The sequence below is a fragment of the Dermacentor variabilis genome, chromosome 8 (genome assembly GCF_050947875.1).
Source record: "Dermacentor variabilis isolate Ectoservices chromosome 8, ASM5094787v1, whole genome shotgun sequence".
Taxonomy (NCBI): Eukaryota; Metazoa; Arthropoda; class Arachnida; order Ixodida; family Ixodidae; genus Dermacentor; species Dermacentor variabilis.
Window position 1 is genome coordinate 7,357,294 of NC_134575.1, and position 19,741 is coordinate 7,377,034.

Consider the following 19,741-nt stretch of genomic DNA (forward strand, 5'->3'; position numbering starts at 1 on the left):
TGCTGCGTCACACGTCTGACCGCCTCCGTGTTCAGTTGCTTGGCAGCTGCTGGGGACTTAGGGCCGGAGTTTGATTCTTGTATTCATATAGGAAGTTGTGGCCAAGTACTGCACCAGGGTGGCCATTCCTGCTCTGGTGAGGGAGTGCGTTACCGGTTCTGGTCACCGGGATCAGGCCGCACTCCAGGCCTGTTTATAAAATTTTATCAGCACGCGGATTTTTCTTTTTTTTTTTTTAGTCCAGTGGAAAATTGTGCAGCACCGGGATTCCAACCACGGTCCTCTTGCACACGAGGCGGATACTCTACCTCTACGCCACCGCTGCATCCCTGAACTTGTAAGCTGCATTTATTTGGCCATTAAAAGCCAGGGCCTACTTCACCATCAAACCAAAAGCCTGATTGCACTGCAGTGGTTGAACAAGCTGATGGCAGTAGCAAAGAACCCTGGAAGTGTGAAAGCACAGTTTCATTTTTTTTTCAGGGTGTTTTGTTCTGGCTCCGGTACAACCAGTAAGGAACAGAATCTATGAACCTAGTTGTGAGCATTCCATTGCCAATGACCGCTGACTACACAAGTTGGTGATAATGGTGACATGGTCTACAAAACAATTGTTCTAATGCCGCAAAAATAGGTTTCCCATTATTCAACAGCATTTAATTGCTGCTCCAGCGCATCAAACACGGCCACCAAATTCTTGCACCTTTAATACCATCAGTGCATGAGCACTTTGTGTCAGGCGGATGTGGTAACAACGAATAGGACAGCCCAGAAGACAATGTTGACTCGTGTGTGCTTTAATGCTACCATCTGCTCTACTACAAGGAGCCAACACGCGGATATTACTGAATAACTGGGCTGCTGTACTTTGAGAAGACAAACTTCCTTTCTCTGCACTGCATTCTTCAGAAAGAATGCACTAGAACCACAAACAAAGCAAAGGATCCAGGCTCCTTCTTCAGGGTATAACATAAATAAAATTTATATTAAGCAAATGAGGCCACAAACAGTTTTTTCAGGACGTAAACATTTACAAACTGCTTCGCAACTGACACAAAGAAACATAATTAAGATACAAAAGCACAGCCTTAACCAGTGTGCGCTCTTTGACAGGCCATTGAATTCTTGGACACAAAACAGCTTTTCATAGGCTGCTTTAAAAGTCCGATTTCATCAAACCTAGGAAAGCTCCAAGTGCACCACCAGAACACTTCACATGTCAGCATCATCAAACTGTCCTTCGACGACCTTAAACTGTGGACACCCTCGACGTGTTGTCGCGGCGTGAAGGTCGGAAGGAACAAAAACTTTCTTTCCAAACAGGTACGGTTTCTTGGGCACTGTAAAGCAGGAAATGAGCATCATGAGGTGATGGATTTAAGTAAGAGCAAAAGTACGACACATTCTTTTAAAGCCTTTCTATGTTTCACTGATTCCTCCGTGAGTGCCAAAAACACACTGCAGGAAAGCCAACTTACACATTTGCATAGAACACCACAGTTTACATTCGAGTTGTACCGATAAGAACAACGGGAACAATGTCATGCTCTCGATCAATGGGAAAACGTCGCGCTACATAGACGAACTGTATATATCTACATTTCATTACGTGTGTCACGCAATGCATTCCTGGCCACTGCCACCGGTAGGCTGCGGGTCCAGCGCACGGCAGAAGAGGCTGCCGTACGCAAACGTAAGTGCGAGCGTGCCCATAAGGTCGATCCTGTGTATCGGCAACGGCACGCAGAAGCCATGTGTATACGTCGACAATCTGATCTAAGTGTGCGCCTCAACGCAACGGAAGCCAGACGTCGCTGCTGCACTGACCCCGTGGTTTGCAACCGGGAGAATGCGGCCAAAGGCCAGCGACTCGACGCAGTACCACCTGAAGAGACACAACGAGTCGCTGGCGTTTACCTGTTGCGAGCCTGTTGCAACGTCAACGAGTTGTTGACGTTGTACCTGTTGCAAACTTCGGGATCAGCACAGTGGCAACGTCTGGCTTCCGTTTCATTGATGCATATGCTCGGATCAGATTGTCGACGGATACACATAACTTCTCAATGCCGTTGCCGATACGCAGGATCATGTGTCAGAAGCTCGTGAACGTTCAGAAATCACAAGGGGCTATGCAACTTAACGAAATGTGTGTTCATTCAACTCCAACATTGAAAAAGTACAATCCTAAACAAGCAATCAAATCACATATGCATAGCATCGGGTCACTCAGCATTTTTTGGTTTCGTTGCGTGGTCGTTGGCTTTGGACTTTGGTTCAGTTTACATTGGGGGAAAGCTTCGCATTCAACTATCTTTCTCTAAGAAAGGGGCTTTGATTTCTTTATACAAGCCTTCTACTTTTCCCACGAAAAACAATTGTTTTCTGCACATATAATGCTATTTCTACTTCAAAATTTCATTTTGAAGAATTTACGTGATGCCTAGTATATTGCAGTGCTCAAAAAATGGCCCTGCAAATAGCCCACAAAACAGTCTTTACATGTTCATCCACCACACTGTAATCCAATAAAATACCGCAATAGCTTATATATATATTCAATCATTTATTCGCACCTGTATGTGACATAACAGACATAGTTAGAGAACTCTAAATATATTCCCCAACATGAAGTTCTTTTACACCCTGCCTGAAGACATGCCTGTGCAGTGCTTAAAGCCACACTGACGCCTTTCTGCTTCTATGAACACCATCAACCAGAATCTGCCTCTGCTTCACTGTGTTTTTGCCTTATGTCGCACAGGAACACAGTACACACAGACTTATCATCACATGGAGCAGGCTCAATTTCAGCATCATACCATCTGACGTGTGCTCTGTCATGCCACTTCCAGTACCTAGCACATTTGAATTCACAATCACAATCCACTACCCCACATTCACAATCTGCCAAGACTGACGATTGATTCTCAGGGGTTCACATCCCATAGCAACACCTAGGCTATGAAAGACAACACAGAGGTGAAATCCGGACTAATTTTAAATGGATAAGGGTCCTTCAACGATCACTTAAACCCAAGTATGCGAACATTCTCACATTTCGCACACATCAAAATGCAGCTGCTGCGGCCAGGAAGAGCCTGTGTCACACACTGCCCACGACTCTTCTCAGCTTGCCATCATTGAGCAAACATCACAAACTTTTCTGCTAAGGCAGAGTACACACACACACACACACACACACACACACACACACACACACACACACACACACACACACACACACACACACAAAATGGAGCATGGGACATGCACTGACTACTGACTGGGACATGCACTGACTTTTTTTGCTCAAGGAACAATGGCTACCTTTTGTCAGTATTCGTACGGCCAAAACATGCACGCATAAAGGACTGTGACAATTCCCATCCAAAAGAACTGTAAGTGAGAAGGCGTGCTAACACACTTAGTGACACAGTGAGTGCGACCCTTTTCCACAATTAAAGAACAGCAAGAAAGCAGCAGCTTTCCTTTGCCTTTGGGCAGGTAGAAGGTTACCGTAAACAAGAACCCTCATAACTGTTACACATCATAAAAAACAAAGAGCACAGATTACATATACCACACTGTTTTGTGAATTAACAACCACATAAGTGATTACGGGATAATGGCACAAAAATACAGTGAGAAACAAATAGCTCATGCGTGATAAATTGAAATTTTGAAGTCATCATGGCATAACAAACCCCTAAATGCGCTCCAGCCCAAGAATGCAGTGCCTGTAAATGAATCGCAAAACTGCCACACACATGGGTGAACATGGAAAGAGAAATAATGCATGGTAAAGTTTTTCTTGTTACTGCCTGCCCACACAAGGCACCTGGAGTCGCATAAGTCCACCCACTGTGGCATATGCACCACAAACAATGATGGGTACAAACTGAATCTCTAAGACTTGACGTAATAAATGTTCATATTAGAGAGTTTACAAAATGCACAAAGCCTTTTAAAGAGATAAAAGAAAATCACAGACTGCAAGTGCTGAACGTTCTATCCAAGGTACACAAACAGTGTAGTCGTAAAGTTCAATGTAGAACAAATGCAATATAAACAGCGAAGGGCTTGGCACTTTGTTGTTTGAACTGTTGTGCAAGGCATTGATTGCCTTCAATTTAGAACAGCACAACACAGCAAAAGGACAGAAGTCGCACACAGTGCTAAGGTGAAGAGAAATCAAGCAGCTGGATGGTAACAGCTTTTAGCGACGCTGAAATCTAGTAGGACGGCACTGGGTATACCCTTGATAGTGCATGCAGATCAGCAGTGTGCATGCCCTCTCCTGTCCCGGTTCTGTGTTGTGCTGTTTTAAATTCAAAGTGATCAATCAACAAGCCCAAATTCTAATGCTATCGAGTTAGTGATTGCCTGGATTAAATGTCAGGTCCAGAATTGAAATGCGTTTCAGAGATGATGATGTACCTTCAGATATACACAATTCAGACAAGAGAGAGAAAGGATGTCTACAAAAGCGAGGAGATACTCTCTAGCAATGGAGCAGAAGGTCAAAGGAGGAAATTAATAAGGACAAGCACACAATCCATGCAGTGTTGTCAAAGCACTACCATGCAGGCCTGTTGACTTCAGCTGAAGAATTCCGACAGGGGGCTTTGAAAAAATGTGAGAGAAAGGTAGGAAGTATACGAGCTTTCAATAATTTCACCCTGTAATTTTTTTTTTACCGTCTGCACGGCACTGCCTTTTTTGTGTACTTTTGGACTATAAGTCGCACCTTTGTTTAAGTTTCACCTCCCATTTCTCGTGTGCTTTGAAAAAAAATTGGTGGATAAGTCACACCGGTGCATAAGACAAATCTATTTTAATTCGGTCGGCATGATATAACAGAATTATACACACTTGTACACGCATCACATGCCGTACTTGCCGATTTCAGAGCATCATATTTCCATAAAGATATTTTTTACAAGCCACAAATTCGAGGAGAAAAAAACTTCAACCAGCACTCTTCCTAGGCACAGAAAATAAACATTTATTGCACTTCACTCAAAGCCATCGAAGGCCTCGTCCTCCGACACACTCATAAATAAAGAAACTTCAGTGGCGACTTAACAGTAAATGCACTACATCACACATCTACACACACACGCACAGCATACATACACACACATATATGTACATGCATGCATGACACGTGACCTGCCTCTACCACGTGGCTGGCTTCCCACACATACACCTCTTCCCCTTTAACACCCCTAATGCTAACGCATTAAAAATTCTGCTACTTCAGCCGGTAGCATCGCTGGGTCACCCTGCCATTGTCCTCTGAATAACTAATACTTTAGCCTCCAAATTGATTTCAGAAAAACACAGAAAATTTCCGGAATTTCCTTTTATGTAATCAATTTTTTTTACGTCATTCTGATTCTGAAAATATGTTACTTGATCGGTTTCTCATTGGAAATAATACAAAAATTTTACAGAAAGAAATGCTGCTCTAAAGGGTATCCTTCCCCCAATGCCCACCGTAATTCGCCTTTGGGAGCGGGGGCAGCACATCGGGCTGAATGAGTGTGACTCGTCATCGGCGATACTAGCACAACTTCCGGTGACGAGTTCAGATCAGGATTGGGGGTTAAAGGGTTACCAAGACTTGTGGGCATGTCAATGGCATTGTGTCTGTGGCGTGCCATGCTCAGCAATAAATAAATAAATTAAAGAAACAACGCTCATTGGTCATGCCAGCATGCATGGGTTTGTGCATATGTAAGTCGCGCTGTGGTATAAGATGCACAGATGAAGAACTTTTTGGGAAAAATGTGAATTATAGACCAGAAAATATAGTACCTTTGTCTCCATTTTTTATCAGGTCAGTAAACAATACAAAACAAAGCAAGGTGCAAATGTGGACTAGTTGGTTTCAAGTCTTTGGAACCACGGATAGATTAATTATTCAAAACCAAGTGAAATTTTACACAAAAACAACAATTAAAGCAACACAAAGGAGAAAAACTACATTGTAAGAGAGTGTCAGATTACGATTCATAATTTTCTCTGAACTTCCTCAGAAAGAAAGACTGCTCATAAATGTCAAAAAATAAAGAACAGATACTGTGGTTTCCCAAATTTTATGCAAGAATCATGACTTTGATGACATTATGGTGAGGTGACAGGCTTCATTGTATTTTCTCAAATTGTGCCATTTTTATGCACCTTCACAGGCTACATTGCCATATATTCCAATCCACAGTAAATTATTCACACACATGAGGAGCTTGACAGATGAAAGAGAAATATATGCTGGTATTCATGGTTGCAAGTTCTCAAGCATCAATGCTTTCCAATTTTTTAGTTCCAAAGACTTTTCAGTCTACAATTATCATCTGAATGATTTGGCACAGTTGTCAATTTACTTACATTCCTCCTCCTCATTGTTTCCTGAGCAAAGCAAGACAGAGAATCTAGCTATCAGCGTGAACATCAATACCTAGAAATCTAGAACATGTCACGACAATTTACAGAACAGCTTATTTATCTTAAATACATTGAAACTGTTTAAGATGGAAGTCTGTTAAGCTGAATTCCTCACGAAACTTAAAAGCTATGTTACGCTGGTTTACTTTTTCACAGAATTAATACACTCCTGTTAAACACTAACTGCAACAAAATTTCACTTTTGTCAAGTTGGATATCAGATATCCCTTATTTTTGAAGCAATTGAAGCACCCTTGGCAAACATGCAGGGCTGGTGATTGCCTAATTTTCTTAGTAGCAGCCTTTCAATAGCAGGTAAGCAGACGAAATGTGCATGTGGTGGTTCGGGGATTTGACGTAAATTGCAGCATGTCACTGAAATTTTTCAGCGTGCCACGAGCAGCAAACGTTGCCTAATCTCAGAACTTATAACAATGGGCCTCATTCCATCTCATTCATTGTTCTGGGTCATGCATTACTTCTTGCGAGCGGTAATGGTGGCATCTTGTTTACATCAATATAAAAAATGTGTTAGTTTTTCACGGCACATCCACTCCTATTTCAAACATAACATTTTGCATCAAGGCTGCTTTGAATCTACACCTGAAACTAGGTAATCTTTTTGCATGGTCCAGAATTTCGCAGAAGTTGGCCTTTAAAGGGACACTAAAGTAAAATATAATTCCTACTGTTAGTAAATTATCCTTCTACAATATGAAAAATGCCACTCTTACTGCAAGAAAAGATTTGTCAAGCAACAAAAAAAACACAATACTTGAAAAGGCAAGGGGTGACTCCGCCCTGACACTGCCCTGCAACAGCTCACTGTGACTTCATGGATTTCGACGACGTCTGCTAGAGGCCTACTCAATAATTGTTTATTGGCAAAAACGGTGGACTACACTGCGTTCCAAAGGTGCCAGATATTGAACACTGCAAGTTTCCTAAACCTTTGCTGAGCCAATGCAGTACAAGTAGAAAAAATTTTTTTGAAATCCTTGCGTCACCTGAACCGGTGTTGTAGTGCTAAATTCTAGAAAAGAACCACTGCCCATTTTGTCTTCTGATATTCAACCTACTACTGCAACATAAACGAAAATAGAGTATTCAAAGAACACCTTATCAGTCTAGACTGGCTTAGTGTTTCTCTTTAGTGTCCCTTTAAGTTGAAGCACTGATTAAAGAATCACACAATCTTACCAGAGACACTGGTACGTCTAAAGATGGTTGTATGCTACATCTTAAAGAAGCAAGGGCGAAGTACCAAACATGCCAAATAAATACAGCCAATGCTGAAGTCTCCATACAAGAACAGGTACAGCACTAGTGTATGTGCGTCTTTGTTTGCAAGTACAGTGCACAACTAAATACTTGGTGACAACCAAATAATACAGCATGTATATACCAGCTTTGTCTACAAAAACCACACAGCACCTGCCTCCTCTGTGCCTCTGCACTCTGAAAAATAGTTCCCCGTAATGACAGCGATATGAAAGGAAGTTCGCCTCTGCCATGACTTCAAAAAAGTTAGCGAACATAATAGACCATTTTCACAACAAGTTTCACTACTCCACTGGTGCTTCAAAGCTCGTGGTAGCAGTAGTGGCAGTCTTTACAGGCTGAAGGGTAACTATGCTAAGAAGCTTGCTGAATTTGTGCTACGAAAATCCGCTTGGCCACAGGCAGAAAAATTCAATATAAGCGGGGTTGAAAAAAGGAACCTCTTCCCTCAACCCCCATTGTTCTTGCATTCACCAAAAAATTCACATTTAATTTGTTCTTGGCACTCCGCACAATGCTTCCTTGAAGCCAAATACAACGGGAAAGCATCAAGGGCTACTGTCATCATGGGGCTGACAGGACAACTGCGCATGGGATGTGAACGTGGCAAAACTGATCCATTGACTAGCACACCTGTACAAATTCTACATCATTTGGACAGCAGTATTTTTGTTGCTGCACCCTTAAGTTGTCACTGCCTATAGTAGGCATCCAATTGTGAAATCCCTTCTGCCAGCTACGTCCAACTTCAATGCAAGATTGCTGGCCTTTTTATTATTATTATCATTTGTTTTCTTCTATTTTTTTTTTTCACTCGGTACCAATCGCTCCCTCCTTAGATGTGATATCTTCCTCCATAGTGTCCTGCCACCTCCTCTCACATCAATGCAATTTCCTTTTTCCACCACAGTCGGTGATCACTGCCTATCGTCAATACGCAGCAGCTTGTCTCCTCTATGTGATTAAACCCCTCCTTCCTTCTAAGCTACCCTTTCTCAACCTTCACTGAAACACCCAGGGCTTTAATTTTTCCTCACACACAAGTGTTCCAAACACTAAATTATTCAACAAATCTGTGCAACTCAATCAGAGGTTCCACACAACTACTGAAATGAAAAAGGAAGGGTTGAAAGACTATTTGTGTTACGTAATCACATAACGTTTTTTTCAGCTCTCATTTCTGTGTAGACTAGTCATTTGGACCAGTGTTGGTAACTTAGCAAGAAAATTGATTAATTTAGTGAGCTTTTAATTATTTTACCAGCAATGTTGACTTTCCAGAGTTTTAACTTTTTTTGTGACCTTAATAGCAAGCAGCAAACTGTCCTGGTAAAATTCCTCAAGAGTCTTTGCCTAAGTCCATCTGTCGTAACTTCCAAAGCCATACCAAGGAGCTTATTAGGGAGCCACCTGGTTGCATCAAAGCTGTTTTTCTGGGCAAAGCACAATCGTGAGATCTGATATCAGTTTAGAAAAATGGGGGATTGTTTTTTTATTTTTGTGACTGACCAGTGCAGGAAGTAATTCGAAGGAACCCTAAATGACAATATTAAGTCGAGCTAGGTTGAAAGATTAGGCTTCTGTAATTCATAGCGGGAACAGAGCTGTTACAAGAGAGAAAATGATGAAAACGTAATAACAGAGGCATCACCAATTGAGCGGTTCACAGAGTGGCAGAGAGGGAGGTCATGGGAGGGCTTACGTCAACTCGGCCGTTTTGGCATAGGAGATCTAAATTGAAAAGCAGCAGCGGGATGGGACATTCAGGGCAATTTTCTATGCAACAAAGTCATGGATAGGCATACTGAAACCAATGATAGACTTCTAGACTAATAATCTATCTATCTAACTTTGCTTAATATTTTCCTTCAGTGTCCCTTTAATGCTATAGTTCGCAAAACAATGAAGACGTGTAGGAACAATTAAAACAAACAAAACTCCAAGCATGTCATTGCATAGCAACTTCTTAGTGTTTTCAGCTGTGACCTAGTAACTGTGTTACTCTCACTGACCTGTAACCACCTTCTGATACTCAAGCAAGCAAAGCTGGCTAACATGTTTCCCGTGCAATAGATATCAGTGTAGATTAAGGTGCGATGTCATGCTCTCAAAATTCAGTAATTTCTGTACTTTTATGCCTTCTAAATTTTCAGCCATCTATTTAACATCCGTGGCACTGGTGAAGCATAACCTGAGGATGTCCTGGTGCAGACTGCACAGGTTTAAGCACAGCTAGTTTAAGCCTAGTGTTCCGTTTATTGGCGCACAATTCCTACATTCGTCTGTTGTTGGAATATGCCGTAATTATTTGGCACCCATTAACCGATATTAAAAAACTGGAATGTGTGCAACATAAGGTAGTTAGGTTTGTTTTCAATTCATAAGGCCGTGCATATGTTGATGAGCTTGTAAGGAAGACGCAGTGAATTGCCCCCGGTGACTGTGCGCAACCGTATCTGCCGATTAAAGTTCCTCTTTCCACTTGTAAACGGCCATTATAAGGTTAACACTTCCAAGTCCTTTACTTACTCATCAGGTTATAACACGAGACGAAGGCATACTTTATCGATAACCCCCTCGAACGCATGGAATAACTGTTTCAAATATTCTTTTTTTCCTAGGACAATAACAGACTAGAATAATCTCAATTCTGAGATAGTTACCCAGAATTCCTTATCAATGTTTGAAAAATGCTTGCAAATGTTATGAATGTGTGTGCATTATTTGCTTGTATGTTTTTGTGTATTCTTCACCAATGTTTGAAAAATGCCTGCATATCTGATGAATTTTGTATGTGTTTTCATGCTTGCATATTTCTATGTATACACCCACCCTGCTATGATCTGACTTCAGATCGTAGTAACTGTAAATAAACAGATAATAAATAAAACTTGCCTATATAGAAAGGTGTCGTTATTTCAGTCTCCCAATCTTCAGCAGCGAAGTTGTCATCATCTTTAGTGTCCACTGTGGTGCCACCACTGTAGGCTGCTTCAAGCTGCTTGTCCAGATCTGCAACGAATAAAACATAGCAGTAATTAAATTCATCAGCTCAAGTGTATAAGCCTGCAAGTGAGAACTGCTTTACATACAAGCAGATACCAATCACAGTGACTGGAAAAACCCATTTTTGTTCATGTTACCTTGGCACACATCTTGCAAAAAAGAAAAATAGAGAAAGGTGAGACTATCATTCAATGGAGCAAACTTACCCTTCTAAAAACAAGTGTACCTTGGAGCTATGCATATGGTTGCCATTGGTTGTGTAACTCAGTGCCCATATTGCATGACAAAACAAGCGAAAACACATGTCAACTCAAAGTGACCCTGCAATTCTAAAGTAAATTTTTAATGTAAGAGAAAAGGAACAAAAGGAAGACATGGCTGTCAGTGTCAGATTAGTTACACGCAGACAGTGAGAGAAAGATAAAACAGTAAAAGCAATTGCCATATTTGAGAACTTGGGACACTGCCATGCCAACAGGACACTTGGCCAAAATTCTGAAGGAAGTTATGCCTGGAGCTCCTTGGACGTCAACACTTGTCTTTGGAAGTGCATTGGCTCGAACAGAGGTCAATGCTTTGAAATTGTAACACTTATGCAGATTCTGGTGCAGTCCTTATTGGGGTCATTACAAGGCTCACCCCTTGCATTCTTTGAGCCCATTCATAGCCATCTGCTGCACTGCTTTTTAACCTTAATCTTATGCAACTGCTCCAATGCTACACTTTGTGAAATTAAGACACAAGACAATATTCTGCTTAGTCATACCTACAAGCATTGCTTTCTTGATCTTAACATGATTAAATGTTTGTCCTCAGAAGTGCAATAACTCCAACAGAGGTCAATGCTTTGAAACTCTAATACTTATGTGGACTCTGGTGCAGCCCTTATCTGGGTCATTACAAGCCCCACCCCTTGTAGGCCTTGAGCCTGTGCATAACCATCTGCTGGACTGCTTCTCAACCTTAATCATATGCAACTGCCCAATGCTGCACTTTGCGACATTAAGAAACAGCACAAATTTTGCTTAGTCAAACCTACAAGCATTGCTTCCTTGCTTTCAGCATGCCTAAATGTCTGAACCTAAGACATATTTTAGGTCAGCAAAGGGTACACCAAAACCAAGGCACAGCCTTGAGGAGTTTCCACATGAAGTTGTTCTTGACCAATATTTGTTACGATCAAGCACCTTCATCATCGTCCCAGGGAAGCCCTCCTGTAGCACATTCAGAGTTGACGTCCACTTTGCTTCCCTGCTGAGGTTCTGTGGTATCAGCTTCTTCTGCATCATCCTTTGATCCAACGTCCAGTCTTCCATTCACATGAGTTTCATTTGTGCTAAGTCGTTCAGCACCATTTTGAGAACATGGGCTGATCTTGCCATTCTGCAGAGATTCAGCGACACTAACTTGTATTGCACCACCTACACAGCTGGTGTCTGCCGGTCCATTCAGCTGATTTTGACAGGCATCCCCTCTGACAACTGCCTTCACACAGGCACTGACAGGTTTGCCTGTGAAGCTGCACTGATTATCCAGAGCCTCGCACTGGTTTTGGGCACACGCATTAGCATGAGACGAGGATGAAACTGGTGGCTTCATCTTGCTGCACTACTCTGAGAAAAGAAAAAGAAAATGAACAAGGAAAAAGAAATCAAATGAGCAACTTTTGCAAGTGAAATCAGTAGAATTGACGACACAAAACAGTGCGAATGATAATTTTTGCACCAGAAAGATGGCAGACGGCTCATTTTCTTTTGGACATTCACAGAAGCTATGATCACATATGCCTAATTTTCTCAAACCTGTGCATTGTTTCTTTGGTCAAAGTGGGGAAAGATGGTTAAATTCAAAGCAAATAAAATGGCATTACAGAACTTCAGCGAGAAATATTGTTCTCCAACAAAGAAACTGAAAAGTAAGCTGCCATTTTGATTGAATGAAAAAATATTGATTGGCCAGGCAAATTACTACCAACCTTCACATTTGCCTTCAATTACTCGCTCATTATGTTGTTCGACTAATGCACCAAGATTACCAGCAGCAAAACAGTTAAGGAAGAAATCAAGCCGACAGGGAAGATGCCAAAATTAAAAATGAGGTTTACAAATAGTACACCTGTGATAAATAAAGAAGGCAAAACGAAAATGCAACTGCACATGTGCGTAAGCTCAGGCTTTGAGTGATGTAATGTGCCTCCTTCTTTGAGATACAAATTGAAGGAATGCTGATGCTGGCCAGTGTGCCTCCTCCGAAGGAGGCAAGTTACCTCAGTCAAGTTTTGGTTGACATGAATGTGCAGTAGCATTTTAGTGATAGCGACCATTTGTTTATTTCAATGCCTGCCAACAGCTGTAAAGCCTTTGGTAAACACCTGCTGGTTTTCAGTGATGGATCCTGAAATTGCAATTATACAGATGCTTGAAGTATATTTGTGCTGTCACCATGTTGTCCTGCAATCAATGGCACATGCTTGGCCAGCGCACAAATGATTAAAAGGCCTGAGACGTAGCGTGCGTTTGCCTCCAAAACGAAGCCAAACAGATACATCTTACTGCTCCACTTAATAGGTCCTGCCGGAGTCAGCGCAGTGTTCTGGCTTCCACTGCTGGCATTGGTGCAGTGTGCACATACACTAATATTTATGCTGAGCAGCTGTGTGCATACCACGCCATGGCGAACGTCAAGCTAAATTTATGCAATCCTTTCTCTGGATGCTGACCAATGCCGACAGCTTCCCTATGGTCGCATTTAATGCACCATCGGCGTGCGACGCCTGCACTGTCGCTGGCACACTCATTCCGCCAGTGATCCAGGACGCCCGCAGCACAATGCTAAATCTTGCTATCACTTTCAATGCTTTGCCTTCTTTTCTGCCCCAACGGTACTACTTTTGTAAATCTAATTTGTAAGTGCAGCCTCATTCCTGTCCAATTTCTTCCTTGGATTTTTTGATGCTGAAAATCTTTGTGTATTACTTGGCCAACCTACTAACCTGCCTTACAGTCACTGTAACGTGAGAAACTGACTCTAGTAACCTATGCAGTCTGATGCCAAAAGAGACAATGTGCTGCGAGGCAAACCTTTCCTATCATCATATGTTCGAAAGTTTTGATGATCCATAAACATTTGACTAACCCTTTAACCACCAGCCGTACTCATCATAGGAGTTTGTACCAATATCACCAATGATGACTAGCATTTGTTCAGCCCAATGTTGTGCTGCTCGCACTGCCAAACACGAGTTACGGTCAGCATGAGGTAAAGCTGCCCTCAAAAGCTGCTTTCCTATTATTTTTTAAAATTTTTGTGTTAATTCTAACTAGAAACCAATCAAGTAATACATTTTCAGAATCAGAATGACATAGAAAGAGTAATGACGAGAAACTTTGTGTGTTCTCCTGGAATTATTTTAGGGGTTAAAGGGTTAATGTAGCATTCTGCTGACACCAGCAATTATACTGATAGTTGCATTGTATTATACTGATAGTTGCATTGTGGTTCATTGCACAGAACACTGAAGCGAAACAATGTTTCAAGACATGCATATTGTCCTTAAGAAAAAAAGGTAAGGCAACACACGAGATTACCAATTTTGTTCATCCATGAAAATGGTGAAGCGTGCATAAACCATCCATGATTATATACCAGACAGATATAAGGTTTTTTTGACAGTATGCAAATGCATTTTTTTCTATCAAGGTTTTCGCTTCATATGCTTAGTCATCTTTAGAGCTTTTGCTGTTGTTTTCTGGTTGTTTCGAGAATGCGCAAACACCATGGTTTACTTTGTGGATAAATTTTTGGTCACAGCTGCAAGTCATAACACTCGTCCCACATGCCTGTTTTCAGTTTGTATTTGGTCTGGCACTGCCCAAGTTACCATATACAAATACGGAACAAGCCCACTTGTTGGTTCTCTTTAGGAAATTGTTCAAATTGAGCTTGTTTACAATGGTGTACCTATTAAATTGTTTAACAACATCAATAGGTCCACTTTGAAAACAAAAAGTGCATGCTCTTGCACACCCTGTCTGAGAAAGCAGGCATTCTCAACCAAGGGGTGCTTACATTCAAGAAGAGTATATTTGCCTAAATCAAGCATGGCTTCCCTTAATATGATAAAGAAATTGGTAAGCTTAAGAAAACTTCACGGCTGCGCACCGAGAGCTTTGTTCGTTTGGTATATTTTACAAACATATACCTAAGGAGAAAACTGAGCTACCCTTAAACCACAACACAGGAACAGTAGACAAACACGGGCTAGAACTAACGTTTCAACAAAAGTTGTCTTTTGCAATGCCCGAAGACAAGTACCCTTGCTGAAACATTGGCTCTAGCCCGAGGCTTGTTCGCCCACTATTCACTACATTATGTTTCCATCTCTCTGTGAACCCTTTGCCATGTCGACGTGTCACATATGCACGCACATGCCAAAAAGATTGGTGCACAGTCTGGACGCTCTGCACCCGTTACAATAGCGAAGACAGACTACACAAGAAATGCACAGGTTACGTATCCCAAATGGGGATGCACTTTCCGCTAAGAGGAAAAATCAATGAACCTAGAAATGCCAAAGCGTGGCCAAAGGAAAACGTGGCCAAAGGAAAACGTGGCAAGTTGACGCAGAACGTGAATGATCGAGCTAAAATCATGCACCGAATACATACACTCTAGACCTGTATGCAAAGCCAGTAAAATGATAATGCCCGCGTCGAAACAGTGTCACTTGAGATGCATAGCTGCCTCAACAGGCGCCACGCTGATCAAAGTGTAGTTATGGGCAGCAGCAAGGTGCCTTATCACAGAGCCGAAAAATTATACGCATGACGGCCATTCATTGATACGCATATCCTGAATGACAATGCTGCTTCACGCGAAGACAGAAAACGCGCAGCAACTCTGCCCAGAAAAAGAACCGCCGAAGGTCCCATCTAAAAAATACATCGCTTCTTGAGCGCACGCTAGACAACAAAATTCACGAACAGAGACTGCGCTTAGCAAAGTACGGAACACGCACGACACGGTGTCTTCCGCCCGGAGGTTTCCAGCAGGCACTGCGCTAGCACCTGCGGCACCAGAATCCACTTGCACCCCTTTGCTGCACTGTCACTGCTGTCAGACCCGAACGGACGTTCGTTAGTTCTGTGGCTCGTTCCGCTCGTTCGCTTGCACAGCGCGGGACCACAGCGGGACCAGCGAAAGACCGTCCGAGTTAGGCCAACCCGCGCTTCGTAGTTGCAGAAGTCATGGAGTTATAGTGGTTTTTCGCACGTACTCCTAACAAGATTCCGCCTCATCACACTAACACATTATTTTTTTATTAAATCAGCAGTTTAATCACCAAGAAGTCAACGTTTTCTCGATTAGTGCGGTTGATTACGCTGCATACAGATAACAAAGATGATAAAAAAAAAACGGGGAGGCGGGGGGCGGTAGTGGCAAAATTTACGCGCGCACTACAAAGTAAATTATGTTTCGTGCGGGGAATTTTTCCTTATTAAGGAATTTTCGGCCGTAATTCTGGAGGAAAAGGCAAAAGAGAATCTGCGTTATTGCGATTTGATAGAGTTAATATTATATTGTGAACAAGCCGTCGTATTTAGTATCCACGGTACATCATTTTCATTACACGGCCTCGACTTGGAGTCGGTAAGCTTATAGTTATAATAGTACTCGTTGTTGAAAAGCCGGTTATCTCGTCAATATTTGATAAATATACCTATTCATAATCTCTCAAAAGCTAAGGGCACCAGCGGTAGTTGATGCTAAAGCGCTGACAGCAAGGTTTTGACTAGTGTTGCATATAGCGGGCCGCTTTTTTCGTCGGGACGATAGATAGGATTTTTAACAAGTACTGCTCCAGGAGGGCACATGTATAACCGGCAAACGGAAGCCTCAGGAATGCACCTGAGATTATAATAAAGGAAGCGGCGCAGGATCTCCAGGGCACCCAAGCGTGGGGATCAAAGCTGGAAGCAGGCCGGCCCATAGGTTGGGGCCGTGGAGGCCGAAGCGTGCCAGGGCGTGTTCGCACAATAAATTGGCTGCATGCTGTCGCGGACAGCCGATCTTGTATGCAAGTACAGCCCTGACACGCGCAGGCCTCGGCGAGCCCAGACCCACGGACAGGCCCGGGTTCTAGCTTAGTGTCACCGTTGCCGCTTTGGTGTCCTGGAGGTGCCGGCAATAGTGCGAAATAATGAAACATTGTTACAACTAGTAAAAAAACACGATTAATAACTGTAATCACGTCCAGCCGCCAACTTCTGACGATAAGTTCAGCGCTACCGCGGCCCACGACTTCTGCAACACCAGTGAGAACTTTGCCGCGCTGACTATGTGGAAGACATGTCCGGCGGGGAAGGAAAAAGCTTTACTTTGACAGGGCATTTGGGACCTCTCAGGACCGCTGGGTCCCCGCACGATCCCACCACACTCAAACGTTCGTGTTTATGCATGACGGCTGACGGCGATCGTCTACCTTGCTGGGTCCGTGGAAGCGTATGCAGAAAACCACATTAAATATAAATTCCCCCGAGCGAGACGCCGCACATAAACCGTAAAAACCGCGCATAATGTTGTTGAACATAGCTTTCTTCACCTAATAATCGCGTTTGCCGATAAATTACCTTCCTCGTATAATATAGGGTACCTCAGCTAACTTTAGCCAGAGTTTAAAACTGTGCGAATGCCACTGAATGCCACGTAGCTGGACAGGACCAAGGTAGTGTTGTTTGCCGTCGATTGGAAATACTAAAATTATTTCTTTCATTCCACATAATTAGATAATTAGTCTTAATTCATTGTTCAACTTCTCAAATATTATAATTAGATGAAAAGTGTCAATGAGAAAATTGTAGAGCGACACGAAAAACTCCCGACACAACTTTCTGTTGCTCAATACGTGCTATATGAAAGTGTTTTTACGAGCGTGAAAGAAGCCCTCAAATGCCCGCAAAATTGCCGCGCGACTTGCCGCTCGAGGCACTTTGCGTGTATTCGCAGGCTTCTTTCACTCTCGGAAAAACACTTCTATGTAGCACGTATTGAGCAACAGAAAGCTGTATCGGAAGTTTTTCATGTTGCTCTACAATTTTCTCATTGACACCTTTCAAATAATTATAATATTTGAGACGTTGATTAATTAATTAGGACTAATTATGCAGTTAGCTAGAATGAAAAAGTAATCTGAGTATCTCCAAGCGACGGCAAACAAGATTTCCTTGGTTATGTCCAGCTACGTGAAATTCGCATATTTTAAAACTCTGGCTAAAGTTAGCTGGGACACCCTGTGTATTACAGCTATGTGTGTGTAGCACAGAAGGCAGGGAATTTTGTTGCCTAGAAATGGGATTTATTCTTTCCCATTATATGACCTTTAAAACCTTTCTGAAACGGTACAGATACTCAAGCTGATGATGACGACCTTGGCTAATGACAAGTGTTGGAGCGTTTTCGAGTGCCAGTATCAGTCAGCTAACGTTGGTAACAGCGCAGTCTCAGACGTCCTTTGAGCCGAAGTAGCCAAACGGAACTGCGGGTCCTGTGCGACTGTGCCATGGTGTTCCTCGAAGCACAGAAAACGATTTTAACCAGCGGGATCCTTTCGGACGCGTTCTACACATAAGCAAAGCAACAAGGTCAAGATTACGGCGCACCTAACAACGCTCGCATGCAGCTGTGTGTTTCGCCACCTGATATGTCAACAAGGAAACAACTTCCTCTTATTCGCTGTTGAAAGGCTACATCGAAGGTGTGAAAAGTCACCAATACAGCGACAGGTTGAACGTATTTCGCGATTAATGAAACGGGAATGAACTGCACTTCGGCATTACAAATTGGTACTCACGTGCGTCCGGAGCAACTGGAAGGGACGTCCAAGAACGGAGGCGTTGTAAGCGCTCGCACGACAATGCGTATCCGAGTGCAGCTGTGGAGAGGGACGCCGCGTAGGCCGCGTCGACGGTCGCGTCTCACAGCTAGCGGCGTTCTAGAACGCTGCAGCAGGTAACTGTAAACTCCGTCATAGAAAAAAAAATTGGAGGACGCTTAAGCTTCGCCTTCAAGAATGGAACGCGACAGCGTTCCCGTCGACCCGCCAAGGGGTGTAAGACAATGGGCTACGGCGCAGCGACTACGCGCCCCGCATCGGACGCGGTGAGCGTCGAGCAACGCAGCGTTCGGCGCGACAACGAAATGTGCGCCTGAGCAAGCGACGCACGCCTGAGCCTTAGAAACAGCTAGTTTCTAAGGCAACACCGCGTTCACTAGAGGCGGCATCGAACTCGTGGCTCAGTGGTAACGTCTCCGTCTCACACTCCGGAGAACCTGGTTGATTCCCACCCAGCCCATCTTGCAAGTTGTTTTTTATTCATGAAGTGCCTGCTGGGATTTATCGCTCACGGCCAACGCCGCCGACACCGACGACACCGGCTTTTCTGCGACACGAGCTCCTTAACGCTGTCGCGTTAAAATATCAACTTTCTTTCTCTGTGTCTCCGTTTCATAATATCAGGTGCAACGTTGTGGAAGCTAGAGATACCTTTTTGAAGCGAAAGCTTTACTGGCCGCGAACTTACGAATTTTGCAGTGGCTGCGTTCTCACTATAGAAACAGTTCGGTGTCCTTGAAGGATTTTTGTGAAAATGTTCTTTATATAGACCTTTGCACCGGAAGCCTCGAACCAGAGAGTGGGAAACGGATATCAGGCCCCCGGTAGCGAGAGTAGCTAGCGCCTCATAGTTGCCATCTCTTGCTGGACTATCACGCGCGCAGTTCCCGCATTGGCTGCACGACGTTTTCGCGATTTTGTGCTTATCCGCACAGGCTATGCGAACGTCCGGGCAGCACTGCGCTGAGTACGGTTGTTCGAACAACCAGACGAAGCGCAATGCAGCAAGAAAAGTGCAGTAGCACGCACATTGTTCTGCAAGAGGACTGCGGCTGCATCATGTGCCTGTTGTATCGGTTTCCTTGCGACGCGGTACTGAAGCATCGTTGGATTAGC

The 19,741-nt window shown here is 43.2% G+C and overlaps 1 protein-coding gene across 1 annotated transcript; it reads right to left on the minus strand.

Moving 5' to 3' along the window:
* Positions 1–951: 951 nt before the first annotated feature.
* On the minus strand, positions 952–18,688 carry LOC142589563 (uncharacterized). Its single transcript, XM_075701024.1, has 4 exons — positions 18,584–18,688; positions 11,922–12,342; positions 10,624–10,740; positions 952–1,340 (listed from the first exon to the last, which is right to left on the minus strand). Exons 2-4 carry the CDS (start codon positions 12,331–12,333, stop codon positions 1,213–1,215), a joined length of 657 nt encoding a protein of 218 aa, XP_075557139.1. The 5' UTR covers positions 12,334–12,342; positions 18,584–18,688; the 3' UTR covers positions 952–1,212.
* Between the last annotated feature and the right edge of the window lie 1,053 nt (positions 18,689–19,741).

Coding starts and splice junctions, on each gene's coding strand:
- LOC142589563 (XM_075701024.1), bottom strand. CDS start 12,333: ATGAAGCCACCAGTTTCATCCTCGTCTCATGCTAATGCGTGTGCCCAA. Junction 10,741..11,921: donor TCCCTGGGACGATGATGAAG/GTGCTTGATCGT, acceptor TATTCGTTGCAG/ATCTGGACAAGCAGCTTGAA. Junction 1,341..10,623: donor AACGACACCTTTCTATATAG/GCAAGTTTTATT, acceptor CCTGCTTTACAG/TGCCCAAGAAACCGTACCTG.